The 20,913-nt window shown below is 38.9% G+C and overlaps 1 protein-coding gene across 2 annotated transcripts in view; it reads right to left on the bottom strand.

The window, feature by feature from the left end:
• C3H7orf57 (chromosome 3 C7orf57 homolog) overlaps positions 1–20,913 on the bottom strand; it is a 105,309-nt gene that overhangs the window by 12,851 nt on the left and 71,545 nt on the right. Inside the window, exons 1-5 of one of the 2 annotated variants that reach the window (XM_072598123.1) lie at positions 20,196–20,327; positions 19,674–19,737; positions 14,030–14,221; positions 2,540–2,645; positions 1,647–1,803 (exon numbers count right to left, since the gene is read on the bottom strand). In XM_072598123.1, the coding sequence (XP_072454224.1) occupies positions 1,647–1,803; positions 2,540–2,645; positions 14,030–14,221; positions 19,674–19,728 (510 nt within the window). In that variant the 5' untranslated portion in view covers positions 19,729–19,737; positions 20,196–20,327. Of the gene's footprint in view, positions 1–1,646; positions 1,804–2,539; positions 2,646–14,029; positions 14,222–19,673; positions 19,738–20,195; positions 20,328–20,913 lie in introns of those variants that run through there. The other variant, XM_072598124.1, reaches the window with a different exon arrangement.

Below are 20,913 nucleotides of genomic sequence, written 5' to 3'. Positions count from 1 at the left end.
ACTGCTATTAAAAAAAAGTCTTATATCAGATTCACCCTATGACAGAACTTGTTCCCTTTCTCTTGCCTAATCACCTTGTTTCCTATAAGCACATCTCAGTACTTTACTAATCAACCTACCCTTGTCACAAAGACTTCCATGATTTTTTTCCTGCCTCAAATATTCATCTACTACCAGATAATCAAATTCTTACCCTTCAAACACTTGAGAAATTCTTCAAATAACAGTCCTTCATAACTTTTTCACTAAGTGGAAAAGAAATGGAGACTTCTCAGTTTTAAGTCTCTAATTTGCTTACTATTCCCTCCTCTACTAAGGACACTTATTGCATACATAATGTACTACATTCTATATATTTATTAAATGCTCATTAATTGTATCTTCAATGTCTTTGATTCTGTTTTCTATTTACAATTTTAACATCCTCTCTATGAGCCAGGGCCAATGCCTTTTATCGCTTACCTTTTTATCATGCCTAGAACCAAAATATAAGATAGGCACATCAAAAATGCATTTGATGCTGTTGATAATAATTATATAATTATAATTGATAATCATCATCATATATCCAAGCTCAGTACAATAGAATTGTCCAGTTCTTTGCCAATTCAGCATATTGTGACAACATGACATAGGACTTAGGAAATTTGTTATAATTCCAGTTACTGACTTTTTGAATGATTATTTCCCATAAAAGGTCATTCACTCTTGCCTGAATTCAATTTCATTATTTCTCAACTGGGGAGAGTATCTTTTTCATTCTATTTTTCATCATATTTTATGTGCTGAATAGAAAAGATGGATTTGCTATATAAACCACCCTCCACTTTAATGTCTCATCATGGTGAGGAAGGGAATCTTGGCTCTTGAAAGCCATGCCAGCAGGCTGGAAAGACTTTGGAGCATCAGTCCCAGTGACAGAATGCACCCCCATAAATTCTACCAGTTAAAAATGGACTTGGATTAGCAAGTTTTTCCTGCAAAATATTCAAGAGAGTTAAGCCTCAGTTACATTTTAGCTTTAACTTAATGGGGCTTTAAATTAGTGGGCAAATGAAAGGCAAAATTCTGGATCTAAGGGATATCTTATTCTCCAGTTATCAACAAAATTTACATCTTTAGGAACTAACCTGTGTGAGTAATGAAGATCTATTACATTAAGAGTTGGAAGAGAAAAATTTTTTCCTTCTCATAATTTCTTTGTGCTAAATAGATAAATACAAACATTGTATCACTTTGTCTTCTCTAGATCAAGCTTCAGTTAGTTGAAAGTATTGTAAAACTAGATGCATTTTGGGTGGAGCAAAGTAAGTTACCTGCCTTAAGCAAGCAAGCTTTGGAAGAAATGTGAAAGAGGCACCTGATTACAATTGGTGACTATATTATGATTTGGTGATTATATCACCAAAATACTTAAAACTTTAGTAAAATACACAATCTGCATGCCAGTAGAAAGGGCCATTCTTGTGGGCATGGAGGGACTGTCTTCTTTTGGGGCTCTGCATCTCCAGAGTGGAGCACAGCTGGCAGAACATGTTTGTTGAATTAATACAGCCTATCAAACAACGTTTAAGTGACATTTGAAGCTCCTAACACAGTTTCTGAAGTGCACAGGAACAATGAAACCCCAGCTCGAGATGAGTCACCTTTTTTTTCTCCTTTTCATGCTCCTCCGCTTCCCTCTGCCAAACTGTTTTCATATCAAAATCAAAAGGCCCCCTTTTGGATTCGTAGTTACCATTGGCCTGATCAGGGTTAAACTCTTCATAAACCATATACTCTGGCATGGAAGACACATGTATTCTGCAGGAGGGAAAAAGATTTGATAATTTTAAGTAAAAGTTCAAAAATGATCTTTTCTCTGTACAAATGCTTCCCCTCAGGTCCTTTTCTCCTTTCCTGCCTCCAGCATTTGAAGTCCACTCCTCCCCTCCTAGTCTGGCGCAAATGTGTGGTCTTTCTTCTTTCTAGTACTTAGTTTTTGAATCTGAGATAACTCTCCAGAAGATAAAACAAAGTGTGCCACTTTAAGGAAAACTGACACATAAAAATGAGGACTACCTTGGGCAGGAGGGACTTGGTGCATGGGCACAATGTCCAGGACCACTGAAAGAACTTGGCAAATAACACGTATAAGTAAACGACCTCATCAAGTTTGAGAATCCCTTGGATTTCTGTACCTTACCTCTTTCACTAAGGCACCTAGATAACTTAGAAATATTAGCTAGCTAGGTAATGATGTCCTTCTACAAACAGAATATAGAGCACTGAATGAATCGCTCCGGGTTACACAGCTCTTGAGTGGCAGAATGCTACAACCTCAGGGAGCTGCTGAACTGCAGGGCTGTAGCTGATCAGTTCTGCTGCATCTCGGCACTAACCTCTTCCTTACTAAATGTCCCAGAGTCCCATTTAATTTAATACTTATAGTGAATGCAATGGTTTTTTATTTTGCCTTTCAAATGAAATATGGTTAGAGAAAACTTTTCCCTCCTCATCTGGGTAAGCAAAAATTTAAGATGAATTCAAGCATACTTACTCTTTTGGTTCAGCTGTTGGTTTACTGTGATGAGTATACCATTCAGGCATCGAATATGCAACAGGAGATCCTTTTCTTGAACCAGCAGCATAATGTTTCAATAAATCTTAAGTTAAAGATTAAGACATGATTTAACTTTCCTCATTGCTAAGGGGCAGTTATTATAAACCTGTCTGGCTGTAACAACTGAAAACTAAATTGAAATTAATGGTAGTTTGTTTTTGGGTTTTTTTTTTTACTGCTGTTTTATCATTAAAATGTTCTCTAGATACCACTGACACCTGCTATTTTACTGAAAACCTAAGATCTTGGATAGGCAAAGGTCAAATTTTAGAGACAAAACTCCTTTGTTTTTCTAAAATACATCTGTAGCCTTTTAACAATCATTACCAAATAGGCAATTACTTATTTCCCAACATAAACACACAGCTAACTTCTAAAATATTTATACAAAAAGTAGATTGAGTGACTATAATTTTCTTCTCTTGGTATTTCTATTTCTTTTCATATTTACACTCAGACCTAATTGTTCTAAAACCTTAACTGAATAATTAATTACATTTTAAGTAAGCAAGAATAAATTAATTAACATTGGCCAACTTTTAAAACTTATTTACCTGAACAAAGGCCCACTCCCCTACTAAATTAACTCCAGTTGTTCTATCATCTCTGGGATCAAACAAGCTCATAGATTTAGAGCTGGAAGTGACTTTTAGAGTCCAGCCCCCTCATTCTGCAGATGAGGAAACAGGTGAAGAGAGCTGAGATTTGCCCAAGGTTACAGTCAAGTAAGTGTCTAGGGCAGAATCTAAAAGCACGGTTTGGTATTTAAAAGCCTGGCTCCAACCTATCTTTCCAGCATTATTATATACTTCCTGCCCTGCTGCTCAGCAAAGTGCTCTACGGCTCCTTGCTGTTCTGCATGATGTCCCCACGTCTCAGTACCCCTGTTACAGACTGCCCCCCCCAACTTGGAATATACCCGCTCTTCACCTTGGCCTCTGAGAATTCCGAGCTTCTTTTAAAACTCTGCTCAATCACTACTCTCTACATAAAGCCTTTCCTGAGCCTCCCAGCTGTTGTGTATTTGTGGGTATGTGTTGGCCCCCTCAGCGGAGGGCAGGAAGGGCTTCATTTTTGCTTGTGCATCACCAGCAAGTGGAAGGTAGCGGGCACACAGCAGTAAGTGCTTGTTGACTGACTGACAAGACCTGAGGTAGCTGCTTCATAACTAAATACAGCATTTGGGAGTGGTATTCAGAGTTTCCCTGAATCAAAGCAAATTTCCCAACAGCAGAAATAAGTGAATGTGCTATTCTGGGCTGAATACAGGTAACCAAAGGTGTGCTTTTAGGACAGCCAAGAGAAAACTGGAAAGTTGTGTCCTGCTCTCTGTAAGGTGATCAGGGGCCCTGGGTGATGGATTCTCAGTGAGAGGGAACCCCAAGTACCACACGGGATTAATGATGAAGCAACTTCAGGACAGCCTGCACCACTTAGATAGGACTCAAGGGTGATCCCATCTGATCCTTACAACAGCCATGTGCTATTATTATCTCCATTTTACAGATGAGGAAACAGAGGCAGATAAATATGAAGAGACTTGACCAGGTCACACAGCTGATAACATAGCTGAAGGAGAGCCAACATTATATCGACTGCGCCACCTGGGGGCCAGTTCCAAAAATGCTCACATCTTTTAATCCGTAATTCAGATTACTCCAAATTTGAAAGATTACAATCAAAAGCTGGGAAGATTTAAAAGAAAACCTTTATAAGAGAAACTGAAAACAGTGAATAGCAAGGGTTTTTGTTTCAAAGAACTTAGTAAATATTAGGCCACTTAAAGCTGGTGATAAAGCAGAAGTTCAAACTACTTTACATGAAATTAATTATCCTTGAAAACTTTTCACAAAATAATCCTTGAAGAAAAATGCAAAGAAATTTTAAAAAATAATAAAGCTACTCAAAACAGATTTAGGAAACTTTCCTCTAGCCCTTTGAGGCAGACACGTCTAGTTATAAAACAGTATGGTAATATTTAGTCCTTGGCTAAACCAAGAAATTTAGGTTTCATATCTGTTACATGGCATTCAGCCCCAAAATAGCACCCAATAGCTGATATCTTGACTAATTAATAGCGTATATGATCCAAAAATACATGAGGAAAATAATATGAAAGCATATTCAAATTTCAGCTCTGACAGTTATCACCTGTGTGACTCTAGGGAAGTTACTTCAACTTTCTGGGGCGCGGTTTACTTATCTATAAAACATATATGGTTCCCTGCAGCTGTAAATATATGATCCTATTAAAACTGTTCACAAGTTAAAGAAGTTAGTGATTATGGTATTGTTGAAGTTTATAAAAGTGCAGAAACTTTTTGGCAGTTCAAGTAGATAATTCTTATGAAGTTCACCAAGTAATAATTAGAAGTAGAAATTACTGTAAACTCTACTATAATGGTTAGGAAATTGGATGAAAAAAAGTAAACCCATAAATTTTAAAGAGAAATTTAAGATTGTTTATTAAAATAGTTCATTTCAAGTAATGAGTTAATTTTTGATAAAGACTTATTAACTTTGCTTCTCTGAAGAAATAAAACTCCTCTGAATCAACTATACCCAATTATATGCCAACAAAACTGAGAATCTAGAAGAAATGGAGAAATGGCGAATGGAGAAATGGAGAAATTAACAGTAAATAAAATAGAGATCTTAATTAAAGTTCAGAAAAAAAAAATCAAATTAGCCATAAAGAACTGGAAAAGGAAAAAACCAAAACCAAACAAACCTTAGTCCAGATGGATTTACATTTGAATTCTAATAAACTTTAAAGAATAATTAATACTTTTATTAAACAAATTATTCTAAAAAATCAAGAAGGAAAATTCTTTATCAAACTCCTTTGGTGAGCCAAATGTAGATTTAATACTTAAACTAAGAAAACACAAAAGGAATGAAAGAGAACTATATATACCAGTATCATTAATAAACGTTGCTGAAAAATTTTTAAATAAAATCCTGTCAAAATCAGCAATATATACAAAAAAATTCAATCAAATTGGATTTAAACCATGAATGCAAAAATAGTTCACTATTAGGAAAACAATGAACATGAAGGGGAAAAATGCAATTTGTTTGATGACACAGACATGAATGCAATGGGAACTTAAATGTTAAAAAAGAGAAAAATGTACAGATGGGAGTTAGACCAGAGAACTGAGGATAAGAGAATGACTCCTGAAATAACTATTAGAAATGCTAATCCTCAGAATGAACTGAGGCCAGCAAGAGAAGCTAAGGATGCCACAAAATTATTCCAAGAGAAAAGGGAGGATCCAAGAAAGAACAGACCTTTGCATGGGGAGATGGTACAATAACTCTGCAAAGGAGAAGGCAAAAATGACCAACAGAGAGCTAATACCCAAGACAAATAAGGAAACAGTAAGAGAGCATCTAGCTGCCTTTGATAAAGTCAAGTCACTTGGCCCAGAAATTGAAGATGTGAATGCTGAGCCACTGTGTTCCCTAAAAGATCATGGAAAATGGGAGAAGTACTGCCAGATTATTGAAAGGCAACTGTCTTAATTTTTTCAAAAGGGAAAATAAGAGAGCCCGCAAATTATGGACCAGTGAGCATGACTTCAATTCCTGGAAAAAAATTTGAAACAAATCACTAAAAAGGTGGTTGGTCAACAATCAGAGAGGATGAACATAAGGAGCCAGTGTGGCTTCATTAAGAAGAGACCATGGCAGGCTTACTACATTGCCTTTTTTTTTTTCTAACAGAATTACTAAGCTAGTATCTCACACTAATCTTGTGGAGAAGATGAAGGGAAATGACTTCAAGTTTTCCACAATAAATTCTTTTATTAAGGGGATTTACTTTGTGAAGTCTGGATTCAGTCAAAGGGCCCCACTTGAGGACCTAGAGGGCCACATGGGGCCCCGAGGCTGCAAATTCACCCCTGGTTTAGACAATAATACAATCAGATGTTTTCAGAACTGGCTGAATGGATGGACTGACAGACAAAGTTAGCTGCTGATAGTTCATTGCCAGCACAGCAGGAGTTTCTGGGGGAATTCCAAAGGCATGTTTGTCAAATGTGCAGATGATGCAAAATTGGGAGGGATGGGTAACACAGTAGATGACAGAGTCAGGATTTAAAAGAATTATGACCAATTAAAACCTTGGGCTGAATCTAATTAAGATAAAATTCAATGGGGATAAATGTAAACTGTTACACTTACAAAAACATCAACTTCCAGATGGAAGAGGCTGGGTTGGCCAGCAGCTGTTCAAAAAAGATCTGTGGGTCTTAGTGGACTGCAAGCTAATACAACAGCCATGTGATACGCAGCCAAAAAAGCTTCTGGATAAAGGAAAGTCAATTTACTCATTTTACTTGACCTACTCCTCCTTTACCCCACCTAAGGCACACAATTGATGGTCATACCCTTGACTTTGTCCTCATCCACAAATGTTCTGCTTCCAGATTTATGAACTCTGAAGTTCATCTGGTCACAATCCACTGTTATTCCACCTCTCCCTTTGCTTTGAAATCCCAAACCCTATGATTCATGCATAAAGTAACCTCCAATCCTAAGGGACCTCTCAGTTTTTTCCCAGGCCATCACCCCTGCACTAGCTGCATTTTATTCTCTTTCCCATTCTGACCTTCTGATGACCTAGCTCAACTCCACAATGAACTTTTCTCTGGAGTCCCCTCCTCTCTTATCATATTTCTGTCTAGCCCTGCTAAGCCTTCAGCCTCAGATCACTCCCACCACCTGCTGCCTTACTTCTAAAAAATGTGGGGCTGAATGAAGCTGGAGAAAATAACAAAACTGCTGACTGGTCCACTATTTCTTCTCAACTGGGCCCTGATTGCTGTAAGGTAATCTTTTTATATTTCCCTAATTAACTCACTATCCCACTCACCACAATGGCTTTTCCAGGACTTTTCATCCCCCCTCAAATTTCCCATGGTTCTCCCTCCCCCCATCATTTCAGATGAGAACTGTGCCTCATATTTCACTGAAATAATTGAGTAAATTTGGAGGGTGCAGCCAAGATGGAGGAGTAGAAAGACACATATACTCTAGCACTTCCCCCATAGCCCACAAAATACCTGTAAAAAATAACTCCAAATTCTAGAGCAGCAGAAGTAACAGAACAACAGAGTGAAAGAGGTTTTCAGCCAAAAGTAGCCTGGAAGGCTGATAGGAAAGGTCTATCTCACAGGACAATGAGTGGAGCAGAGCCCAGCCCTGGCCATGTGGCACTGGGAAGAACAGGACCTGAACAGACCTCCTGGGCAGAGCTCCCAGCAGGGAGGGTCCCAGATGCCTCAACCTACAAGAAAGTTCCTAAGGTCAGCATAAGAGGACTTTCCTAGCTGGGCAAGAGGGGAATGGGGTACCTCCAGCAATAGCCCCAGGCAGCAGCAGGCTACAGGCAGCTACAGTGGCCTGGAAGCCACCTGGGTCCATTGTCCAAGCAGCTCAGCTTACAGCCTCTGGTGGTAGGGAGCAGCTGATCTAAATCTCAGCCCTCAGTGACAGCACCCCTCTCCTGGCCCCAACCAAAGCCCCGGAAATTGAGCAGCTGAGTCAAAAAAATGCTGAGGAGAATAACACCTTTAAAAAGAGGCTAACTCAATTGGAAAAAGAAGTCTAAAAAGCCAACAAGGAGAAGGAGGGTTTAAAAGCAGAATTAGCCAAATGGAGGAGAAGGTTCAAAAGCTCACTGAACTAAATAATTCATTGAAAGAGAGAATTGAGTTCAGGGAAATGAATGACTATGAGATAAACCAAGCAGTTAAAAAACAAAACCAAAAGTTTGAAAAAATAGAAGATAATGTGAAACATCTTATTGGAAAAACAACTGACCTGGAAAATAGATCCAGGGGAGACAATTTAAAAATCATGGGACTATCTGAAAGTCATGATGAAAAAAAGAGCCTAGACATTATCTTCCATGAAATTATCAAGGAAAACCATCCTGATGTTCTAGAACCAGAGGGCAAAATAAATATTGAAAGTATTCACCGATCACCTCCTGAAAAAGACCCAACAGAGAAACTCCTAGGAATATTGTGGCCAAATTTCAGAGTTCCCAGATCAAGGAGAAAATACTGCAAGCAGCTAGAAAGAAACAATTTGAGTACTGTAGAAAGATAATCAGGATAACACAGGATCTGGCAGCTTCAACATTAAGGGATTGAATGGATTGGAATGAGATATTTCAGAAGTCAAAGGAACTGAGATTGAAATCAAGAATCACCTATCCAGCACCTACCCTACTTCAAGGGAAAAAATGGTCATTCAATGATATATACAACTTTCAATCGTTCTTGTTGAGGAAAAGACCAGGTGTGTATAGAAAAATTTGCCTTCTCATAAAAGACTTTCTAAAGCTGAACTATTTACATTCCTACATGGAAAGATAATATTTGTAACTCTTGAGACTTTTCTCAGTATTTAGGTAGGTGGAGAGATTGTACATGTATATGTATATGTACACACACACACAGATAGTATGGGCTGTGTTGAATCAGAAGAGATGATATCCACACAAAAAAAATAAAAATAAAAATTAAGGGGTGAGGGAGGAAAATACTGGGAGGAGAAAGGGAGAAATGGAATGGGCAGGCTATAACTCATAAAAGAGATAAGAAAAATTTTGCTCAATGGAGGAGAAAAGGGAGAAGGTGAGAGGGGAAAAGTGAAGCTTACTCTTCACATATGGCTTAAGGAGGGGATAACAAGCTCACTGAAAACGTATGAAAATCTTTCTTACACTACAGGAAAGTAGGGGAGGAGGTGACAAGTGGGATGAGGGGAATGATAGAAGGGAGGGCAAGTGGGAGAAAGGAGTAACTAGAAATAAATACTTTTGGGAAGGAACAAGGTCAAATAAGGGAATAAAAAAAGAAGAGGGCGTGGAGTAGGATAGAGGGCAATATAGTTAGTATTACACAACATGATTATTATGGAAGTCTTTTGCAAAACCACACATAGTTAGTCTATATTGAATTGCTTGCCTTCTCAGTGGGGATGGGTAGGGAGGGAGGGAAGGAGAGAAGCTGGAATTCAAAGTATTAGAAATGAATGTTGATAGTTGTCATTGCATATAACCGAGAAATAAGAAACATAGGAAATAGGATAGAGAAATTTATCTTGTCCTATAAGAAAAGAGAGAAGATGAGGATAAGGGAAGGGTGGGGTGTGATAGAAGGGAGGCTATACTGAGGGAAGGAGTAATCAGAATGCAAGGTATTAGGAAGTGGGGGGAGGGGAGTGATGGGGAGAAAAATTAGGCATGTTACAAAGTGAGGTAAAAGCAATTAGTATTCAAAACAATTGACTGAATTAATTACTGAGACGTAATCAGAGACATCTTTAGTTTGGGGAAAAGAATTTTAGTCTAAGTTTCCTAGAGGCAGGTAACCTCGGATAAAATTTGACGTTGATGGAAAAGTTAAGGTTTTAATGGTAAATTTGATTTTATAATTGCCATTTAAGCAGGAACTAGAACATGTATAGAAAGGCATGTAAGCCACTTAAGACTTGCCTCAAAAGACGTTCCTTAGCCAATGTGAAATTATAGTCATATCTGAAGCCTGGTTATTGGAACTTGCTATTTTAAGATGCTGTGGGACTACTAAGTGACTGTTCTTCTGAGTCTAATTCCAGGTATGAATAGCAAGAAAGGCAGTCTGAGCCTTCAATCCATGATGCCAGTAAGCCTGTGAGATGCTGGTATGAACTGCAAAAGGTGGTCTCATGGGAAGAGTGGGAGAGTGGCTGTTCAGCCTGGGCTGAGGTCGGATTCTCCTGACTCAATTTCCCCACTGACACCTGGCAGACTTTAATCCTGACTGAATGCAAGTTGACAATCTACTCCTGCCTGGAATTGACATAAAGTTGGGGAGATACTGTTTCCCCTACTCTTAGTGGCAATTTCCTATAGTCAAAAGGTTTGTAAGCTTAATTAATAGCAGATCCGTTAAATACTGGCAGGGGAACATCTGAGGTTAAGTCTAAAATTAAGCTATTAGGCTTAGGACTTCAGACCCACAACAATAACTTAGGGTCCTTTAATTCTTAGTAATAGTGTGGAGACAATTAGGTCAAGGGCTTGTGAAGTTAGTATACGTAGTTATTATTTGTGTCTGAATTGGTTAATGTTAAAAAAAATTCTTTTGTGGTCTATATTGTAAACGCTTTAAAAGAAATATCACCTGACCAAAAGCTGGAATTGTTTTATGTGATATGAACTGTGTTGAAAATGAAAAATAAAAAAAATTAAAAATTAAAAATTAAAATAAAAAAAAAATTTAAAAAAAATTGAGTAAATTCACAAGTTCCTTCTTCCTCCCTCCTCATCTTACATCACCCAGATGCCTTCTGACACTTTCTCCTCCTTTACTTTACATACATCTATCTTTTCTCCTCCGAGACCCTGTACCCTAATGCAGGTCCCTGTTCACTTGACACCTGGACTATTACAATAGCCTGCTGACTGGTCTCCCTGCCACAAGTCTCACCCACTCTAATCCATCCTTCATTCAGATGTCAAAGTAATCTTCCTGACTATGTCAACCCCACCCCCCATTCAATAAACCCCACTGTCTCCCTATAATATCCAGGATCAAATATAAATTTCTCTAGCATTCAAGGCCCTTTATAACTAACCCCTCCATCTTTCCAGTCTTCTTATAACTTATATTACCTCTCCTTTCCCCCATGTATTTTACGATCCAGTGACACTGACTTCTTTGCTGTTCTGATACCACACCTCTTAATTCTGGGAAATGTCGGTGACTAAAATCTGCCTTTTTATCTCCACGTCCTGGATTCCTTCCAGTCCCAACTAAGATCCCTTTTCTGATCCTCCTAAATTCTAAGGTCTTCCTTCTGTAGGTTATTTGCAATTTATTCTGTATATATCCTGTTTGTACATAATTGTTTGCATATTTTTTCCCTTGTTAGACTGCAAGTTCCTTGAGGGCAGGAGCTGTCTTCTGCCATTCCATGTATCTCCAACATGGAGAGAGACTGTTATATAGCAGGCATTTAATAAATATTAATAGAGAGTCCTAAGCTCCTCAATTTAAGGAGGACATGGGGGGTCTGGAGACTACTCGGAAGAGGCAACCGTGATGGCCAAGAGTCTGACGTCCATGTCACCTGAGCATCAGATGAAGTTGTGCATGTTTAGTTTGCTTAAAATAAGGCTTGGGAGGGGCAAGGAAGGATAGTGTTGTTCTATCTGACCCCAGAGGGCAAAGCCAGGAGCAACAAATGGGTGGAAATTTCAGAAGCAGCAAATTAAAGATCTGATGTCAGGAAAAAAATTCCCAACAATTAGAACTATCCAAAAGTATAATGAGCTGCCTTGAGAGGCAGTATGTTCCCCTTTCTTGAGGGTCTTAAAGCAGAGGCTGAAATGACTATTTGTCAGGCATAATGTGGTAAAGAATCCTTTCAATTATGGTTTGGACTGTATTATAATTACACAGTACTGTTTCGATTTGGAAGAAGAAGTATGATATATTCTCTCTTTGAAGGAGACTGGAGGACCTATGAATGTGGAACCATGCATATACTGTCAGACTTGATAGGTATGACTACTTTTGTTGCTAAACATTTTCCCTCCTCTTTTTTATTTTATGTTATAAGTCATGCCTCTGTGGGAGGGCAAGAGGGAGAGAGTTAGGTATAATGGAAAAGAATATGACATAAAAGCAATAAACATTATTTCTTAAAAATGAATTTTCTCTGTAAAATTGGCAAGATTAAATTATAAGCACTCAATAATATTATTCGGAGAACAAGACAAATGTGTGTATATACGTGTATACATACACACACACGTGTATATACATATGAAGACATGTTAATTTAAATATCAAGATGAAACCCAAAGAAACAACTATACATAGCATTCATTAGAGACTCAAAAACACTGGCAGGAACCAGGACTTGTCAGCCTACTGAACTCCAGGTGTCAGACTTCCACCCTTCTTAGACTTAGATTAGTCCTAGGGGTCTGTATCCTAAAGCCATCCAAAAAAAAGGAAAAAGACCTATTTGCACAAAAATATTTATAGCAGCTATTTTTGTGGTGGCTAAGAACTAGAAACCAAAGGGATGCTCATCAATTGGGGAATGGTTAAACAAGCTGTGGTATATGATTGTAATGGAATATTTTTTTTTATAATTAATTTGTTTTCAGTTTTCAACAATCACTTCCATATGTTTTCCATTTTATCCCCCTCCTTCCCCACAACAGCATGCAGTCTTATACGGTTTCTACACATACATTCTTATTAAACACATTTTTTACATTAGTCATGTTGCACAGAAGAATTAAAACAAATGAGAGAAAGCATGAAAAAAATCAAAACATAAAATGGAAAATAGTCTGCTTCATTCTGTGTTCTGATTCCATAGCTGTTTCTCTGGATGTGGATGGCATTTTTCATCAAGAATCCTTTGGAAATATTTTAGGTCCTTACATTGCTGTGATAGGCCAAGTCTACGAGAAACAATTCTTGAACATTGTGGCTGTTACTGTGTATAATGTTCTCATGGTTCTGCTCACTTCACTCAGCATCAAGTTCATGTAAGTCTTTTCCAGATTTTTCCGAAGTCTGCCTGTTTGTCTTTCTTATAGCACAATGCTATTATTGTGCTATAAGAAATGACAAGCAGCATGACTTCGGAAAAACCTGGAAAGACTTACATGAAACGACGCAAAGTGAAGTGAACAGAACTAGGATAATGCTGTATACAGTTAACAGCAATATCGTCCAACAAACTGTGAATGACTTAGCTATTCTTAGCTCTACAATGATCTAAGACAATCCTAAAGGAGTAATGGTGAAGCATGCTATCTCCCTCCAGAGGAAGAAATGATATTGTTTGAATACAGACTGAAGCATGCTATTTTTCACTTTCTTTTTCTTTTATGCTACTCTTCTTGTACAAAATGACTAATAGGGAAAGGCTTTCTATAATTGTACATGCATAATCTATACCTGATTGCTTACCATCTTTGGGAAGTGGAAGGGAAGAGATGGGCAGATTTTGGAACTCAAAACTTAAAATACAAATATTAAAAATTTTTTTAAAAAAGAGATTAATTACTCCTAGAGAACTGCCTGGGGAAATTATACCTTGTCCAAGGTCACACACCTACTGTCAGAAGTGAAATTTGAACCCAGGTATTTTAGATTCTGTATCTATGCCATGATATCTCATAAAAGAGATAGTAAACAAATTGTTTTTTAAGTCAATCATTATAGTTCTGAGAGCATTCTTGATGCTCTACACTGCCTCCCCCAAAACAGATATAAACATATATTAAAGAAATTAACTAAAAACAAAATTTCCCCTTTTATTAAGCCTCCTTATCACAATTCATAAAAAAATAAAATCTCCAAAAGGAAACAAAATAAAACACATGAAATTATTCACCAGGTCTGCCGCCTTGTTTTGCAAGTTTGACGTATTCTGAATCGGTGTCTTTTATCCAATTTCTTCGGGAGCCAAATGTGATCTCATTATGTGGTTCTGCAAGTTCACTCAGGCCTGGAATCTGGGATGTTGGAGGAAGTGCAATTTCTGAGGGCTTCTCAGATCTTTTCAATGGAAGATGGTAATACCAATCTAGAAATGAAATACTGAAATTAGTTAACTGTAATCGTTGGTGTCTACTAATCACAGTTTCATATTTATTTATACAATGTACTAGACTGTCTCTGAGATGACTACATCTGGTAGGTGCTAACCTCACATGACATTGCCTTATCTCTCTTACATACTTATTCTTGTTCTAATTTATACAATAGCTTGTAACTATTTTATTCACCACACTAGAGAAAGGAAGTATCATCTTTCATTTTTATATTCCTAGTGCCTAGCATAATCCTTACAAACAGCAGATATTTTTTGCTGCATCAGTTAAAAAACAAAAGAAATGAAAAGCTACAAAGTAGAACTGTACAACTACTAGTTCTAATATTTCTAAGACCTACTATAATGTAGATTGTGATACTTAAATAAATTACATCCAATAAAAAGCTTCAAGTACTTCTCTTCTCCCCAACTCATTTTCTAATACGTGAATTTTAAGGCTCTTTAAAAATGATTATTTTGATTCCCCCAGCAGATGTACTGTCAAATTTTTCTATGCCTCATTATTCTTTTCTGTAAAAGGAGATTATAACTGAACCACAAGTTATATATGAGGCACATCCCTAAAAAACATTGTCTTATCTTATAATGTCATGTAACTGGAAGCATTATTGAAAAACTCCTGTTTTAAGGACATTTAAATAGAAAATACTAAAACAGAATTAATAGCCTGTGTTAGCAAGCACCCTAGAACATCCAGGATGGCCTGCTGGCACAGGTTCTTTGATCTCCCTGTCTAAATGAAAGATAATTTTTAAATCTTACTTTAATTAGAAAGAAGTGAGTATAGAAAATACAAGTAGAGAAATTAGTACAGCGATTCGACAGGGCTTCTACTGTCTGAACAAAGTAATACAAACACCTACATATATGACCAGATGGGGAAGTACCAGCAACATCTGAGCAGTTGGGGGGCTCTTAACAAAGGGCTATCTAGAGTCCAGTCCAGGGAATCAAAAGGTCCTTCTCATGAAGAGAACCCACAAAGCAACATACCAACCTCAGAACATATATCCACTTTCAGAACCAGAAGGCATCACAACCCTTGTGACTCAGCGCCTAATTACCTCAGTACCAAAAGGCGTGAAAGCCTTCCTGTAAGCCAGCTGCCCCATAAGCAAGCTCCTCCTAAGCAACCTTCTCCTTAGGCAAGTTCCTCCCCCAATGTGCTCTATGTGACTCAGGATGTATCACAGCTGGGCTGGAGTTTAAAGCAATAAGACGTCCATCACTGAACACATGTGGACACACAGGCCTATCGATGGAAGTGAAAGATCTTCCTATTCCATTAACATTATATAGCCTTAGTATCTCTTCTTATTCCTCTTACAAGTGCCTTATGTTTTAGTCAAAATGACACTATTTGCTGTTCATTCAAGATGTCCCTAAATTTTCTACCTTTTCTCATCCTATTTCCTGACCAGAACATCCTCCCATCTTTCTGAAATTCTACCAGTCATTCAAGACCAAGCTCAAATGGGCAAACTATGTTTTACTCTCTAAGCCTCAGTTTTCTAATTTGTAAAATGAGGTAAAGCAAAACAATATCTAAGTCTGTTTCTGGAAGTAGCTAGGTGGCACAGAGGTCAAATCCAGGCTCAGACACATCCTAGCTGTGTGAAGCCTGCCAAGTCCCTTACCTCTGTCTGTCTTAGTTTCCTCAGTTGTAAAATGGAGATAATAAAAGCACCTATCTCCCACAGTTTTTGTGAGGACCAAATGAGGCAATAATTATAAGAACTCTAAGCACCATGCCTGGCACATAACAGGTGCCATGTAAGTGTTAGTTATCATCATTATTACTATTAACTATAATTATTTAGGATGTATTTATATATATGTATACATGTGTGTGTGTGTATATATGTATATATCATTAGAATGTAAGATCCCTGTAAATAGTGGTTATATTTCTTTGTACATCTATCCCCAGTGCCTAGCACAGTGTTTGGCAGGTAGCTGGTATATAATAAATACTTATTAACAGAATTACTTTAATTCAACAGGTTAAAACTCAGAGATCTGCAAAGAAATGGTAGATGTGGCTAAGGGTGCTCTCTCTTTTTCTTTGAGTTGGAGTGTGGTAATTGGAGGGATTAACAGAAATGGGGAAAGAGGGAGGAAGGGAGGGGCAAAGGGAATAAAGTTAAGAATTAAAATGAAGGTAGTTTCTGACTTGTAGTATGTGTTGGGAGATGCAACAGACTTGGTTTTCCTTGAGGAGACTTAAGGGAAAAGTAATAGTTTTCTAGAAGTATTTACTGTATTTGAAGAACTATCACTTCAAAGAGAGAATATACTTGTTTTGTTTGATCCCAGAGGCTAGAACTAGAAATACTAGGTGGAAACTATAAAGAAGTCAATTTAAATATCTTGTGTAAGAAGGCTTCTAACAATTAAAGGTCTTCAAAACTGGATTAGGCTGCCTTGGCAGATAGTGGGTTCCTCCTCATTGGAGGTCTTCAAATAAAAGCTGGAAGACCATTTGTTGAATATACTGTTATAAGCTAGAGAGCAGAGAATGTTTCATTTTTTTTTGTATTTGTACTCCAGAACCTAGTACAACACTTGCCACATAAAGTGCTTAATCAATCAACAATAACTTATTCTATGTTGATTTATAACTGATCAAAAGAGAACAGAAAGTTTCCATCTATCTTCTCATTACAGAAAAGCATTTTACTACAGTGGTTAATGTTTACTCTCAAACTTACCAATATCTGTATTACAAACATTTAAGATGAGAATAATGTGGTTTAAAGGGCAGACCTCAACTAGTCAATAAAGATTTTTCTGGTGAGGTAAGAACTTATTTCTAAAAAGATGATTCTAGAAGAGATCAATAAAACCAATTCTAGAAAGTTCAAGCCTTCTCCCTTTTCCTCCCAATTTATATGATTCTTAAAAACAAAAGGAGAAATCAAATTCAAATGCAAAAAATGCTCATGAACATCATACTAAACAAACCTGGGGCAAGGTGGCACTGCTGCCTGACTGACACAGGGAAAGTAATATTTTTCCTATTTTATTGAGAATGCAACCAAAGCTCACAGAGATTAAGGCCTTGGAAAGGTCAGGCAAGGTCAAGGTGGCACCAGAATCCAAGTGTCCTGAATCCTGGTTTATTATTCTTTGCACTCAATTGTAATCACCCATAGATTTTCTGTCCTCTACCTACACTAGGAACTTCATGAAGAATGGAAAAATATTTCATTTTCTTTCTTTTTAATTTTATAATTTAATAAATAGGAGTTGAATATTACTACATACAAATTATTCTGCTGGGTCTTTTTAGGAAACAAAGACAAAGAAGATATACAACTTTCCAGGAGTTTATAATCTAGCAGTGGGATAAGACAAATTTATACACAAAAAAACTGTAATACAAAGTAGAAAATGGCAATGACCAAAAGAGAGGCACAAAAGTGCTGGGGGAAGGGGGAGAATGGGAGAAATTACATTGTTGCTTTTTATTTTTTTAAGATGGATTGTAGGGTGGATACACACAGATAAGGTAATAGTACTGAAGGTAAGTCTTCAAAGACAACTATGATTTTGGCAGGCAAAAATGCCAGAGGAGGATATTCCAGGTGGTAGTTAAAGTATGAGCAAAGTCATGCAAGTCAGAAGATACTGGGTGCTGGGGGATGAGGAGGAAGAGGAGAATAGTGAGTAGTGTATCTTGGCTTTAACACAGGGTTAAGATTAGGGTAAAATTGAGAGTCAGCCTCAGAAAGGTAGTTTGAGATCAAGGCATAGAGGTTATGGCTAAGGAGGCCAGGGTAGGAAATTTTGACTTCTTTCTAGCAGAGATAAGAAATTCAAAGAATTCTGAAATTAACAATATCAGAGCTTTTATGCAGAACCTTTAATTTGCCACAAAGTACACAGGAGCTGGCATAGCACAGCGGATAGAACTTCTTTCAGAATCAGGAAGACCTGAAATGACATCTACTTCTGATATATATTGGCTATGGGACCCTGGGCAAATTACTTTACCTCTCTAGAAAATATAAACCAAAGAGCAGGGGCCAATCTGAATTAGCCTAGAAAATTTTATCACTGGGTGTTCCCTATGCTAACGAAATATCAGGTCTGGTTAAAAAAAAACCAAACAACTCTGATACACTTTGTTATTTTTAAAAATGAATCTGCTATTTTTCTGAAGCTGCTCCCCCTACCCTTTCTAGACAGAAAGGATGTATTGTATTAAGGAGTAACTAGAAAATCTTACATTAATCTAGGCTAGTGGTGGCAACATAGTCTAGCACCAGTCTGTGAGTCAGATGACATCAGTTCCACAGCCAGCCTCTCTTTGACCAACTGGATAATAAATCACCTATTTTGTCTGGGCCTCCATTTTCTCATTCATAAAGTGAGTTTGTCCTTTAAGGTCCTTTTTAGATTTGACTGTATGAAGTACCAAGGGCCTGAAATATTCTATGTTGAATACAGGCAATTTTATTTACCTCCATGAACTTTCGTTTCTCCATCTATAAAATGGAGATAATATAGAGATAATACCTAAACATTTTGAGAGCAGGGACCTTTCTTTTTATCTCCATCACTTAGAACAGTGTCTGATACATAAAAGGTGCTTAATAAATGCTTGTAGTATATAACAACTCATAGGGTTGTTATGAGGTTCATTGAAGAAGGTAAAGCATTTTGAAAACTTTAAAGTTCTATATAATTGTCCACTATTCCAATATTTTCAGAGACTGTTAGCCATTTCACTTAAACTAATTTGGGGCTCAGTTTCATCAGTAAAATGAGGATACTGCTACTGGTACTCCCAACTACATAAGGTAGTTGTGAGAAAAGCACTTTGTAAATTGTAAAATTATATATAAATGTGTGCTATTCTTATAAAAACGTGGAGTAGGACAGAAAATAGAAGTACAATAGAAATATATTGATAGGAAGGTTGCATGGTACAACCAAGTCTGGAGTTACAGAAGGTGAGTCTACTCTACCTGTGTAATAAGGTAGTATTTTATTACCCTAGAGTGGATTAATCTCTCTGGCATTAAAAATGGGAAGGTTGTGCTATATTATCTCTAAGGTTCTTTCTAGCTCTAGAGGTATGATTCCCTTTGAAAAAAAATCAAAGAAACTTTAATTGTTGTTCTAGCAAACAACCTTTGGTACGCTATAGTACCTTCCGATGACTTCACTCTTCTCTTGTTAAAATAAGACAACTGCTTAAAATTTGCTGAATTTCCTTTTGCATTTCTCATCTGTGTAAGTACGTCCCCAGCCTCTGAGAGGGTGTTTTTTTCTTTCTGTCTGAATGTGTGAGATAGCTACAATTTCAGAAAGAAATAATCCTGAACTACAGGCGGATTAGGTCGTGGGAATTCGGGGTCCAATCCATAACTTTCTCCTTGGAAATTGTTACAAAGATCAAATGGGCGACACTTACCACAAGGGGCATAGCGACTGGTAGGTAGAGTAAGGTCCTTGCTTGTGTTTCTCATGGCTGAGATCTGTAGGCGAAGTTTTAAAAGAACACAATTAACACTTCATTCTTATAGTTATCTTACTCGAGGATAGTACTACTTTACTAAGAGAACCAATTCATTAGGATAATTAGTTTGTTAAGGTAAGAAAGCCGGCACAATTCTTTTGACCGATGCATTAAAGGTTAGGAGCGGAGTTTCGCCCCGTCGCTCGCATTCCGCCCTCCCACGCTTCTATCCCCCTCCGCACAGGCTGCAGCCCGGGCCAGGGCTTGCAAGGAAGCGCTCAACAGATACTTTGTAATCCATGGAAGGACAGCTCCGCGGGCTGGCAGATCTGGGGGGAGGGGCGGCGCCCCAGGCTCGTTTCCCTCGGTCGCTGTCCAGCCCAGCAAGCTCACCCCGCGCCCCGACCCCTGGCCCCCCAGCCGGTCCCTGAGGCCACGTCCCTCCTGCCCCCGCAACGTGGAGCCACTCCTTCGCACCTTTCACCGGCCACACTCGGGCTCTAGGCCGGGGCGTCCGTCCGTTCGAGGCGGCGAAGCTGGGGGCGGGGGGCGGCGGGCTGCAGTCCTCGTCCCGGGGAGCCGAGAGGCTGAAGGCGGCCGAGGAGCGTGCGGGGTCGAGGAGCAGGGCGCGAACGCAGGAAAAACCGGTATGGCAGCACCGAGGCTCCACAACAAGCCGCCGTCGCCGGGCAACGGAAACTCTTAAAAACCCCAGGCGAGGCTGCACGCGGGTCCCGGAGCGGCCCTGGCACCAATCGCTGGAGCGCGGCCCCCCTGGGGAGCGGGCCGGTGAGGGGGAACGAGGGCCGCGGGAGGCCGCGCGCGGAGGGGGCGAGGCCGGGCCCGGGCTTCTTGAGCTGCGGAGCCAGGCCTGGGGGAAGCGGGGGGGGGGGGGCGGGGCGTTTGGGATCGAGGAGCGCTGGGAGGAAGCTGCTTTTGGGGGGCGCCGGCTGGGGCTGTTTTTATTCAACAGCAGTGAGTTTAGTGACTGGCCCAGGGAGGCCTCGGGATCATCCATTTTGACCCAGACAGGACCTCGCGGATCTTCTGGTCAGCCCAGCCTTTTTGTTCGGATGAAGAAACCGAGGCCCAGAGAGGTGACGGGCCGTATCCGCGGTCCCAGAGGCAGGGGCGAGGCCGGGCTGGAACCCAGGGCTTCTGACCTCAAAGTTCTTCCCACCGCGCCAGGCTTGTC

This window comes from Notamacropus eugenii, chromosome 3 (assembly GCF_028372415.1).
Source record: "Notamacropus eugenii isolate mMacEug1 chromosome 3, mMacEug1.pri_v2, whole genome shotgun sequence".
NCBI lineage: Eukaryota > Metazoa > Chordata > Mammalia > Diprotodontia > Macropodidae > Notamacropus > Notamacropus eugenii.
The sequence above is the reverse complement of the archived record's forward strand: the minus strand, read 5'-3'. Positions and strand labels throughout refer to the sequence as shown.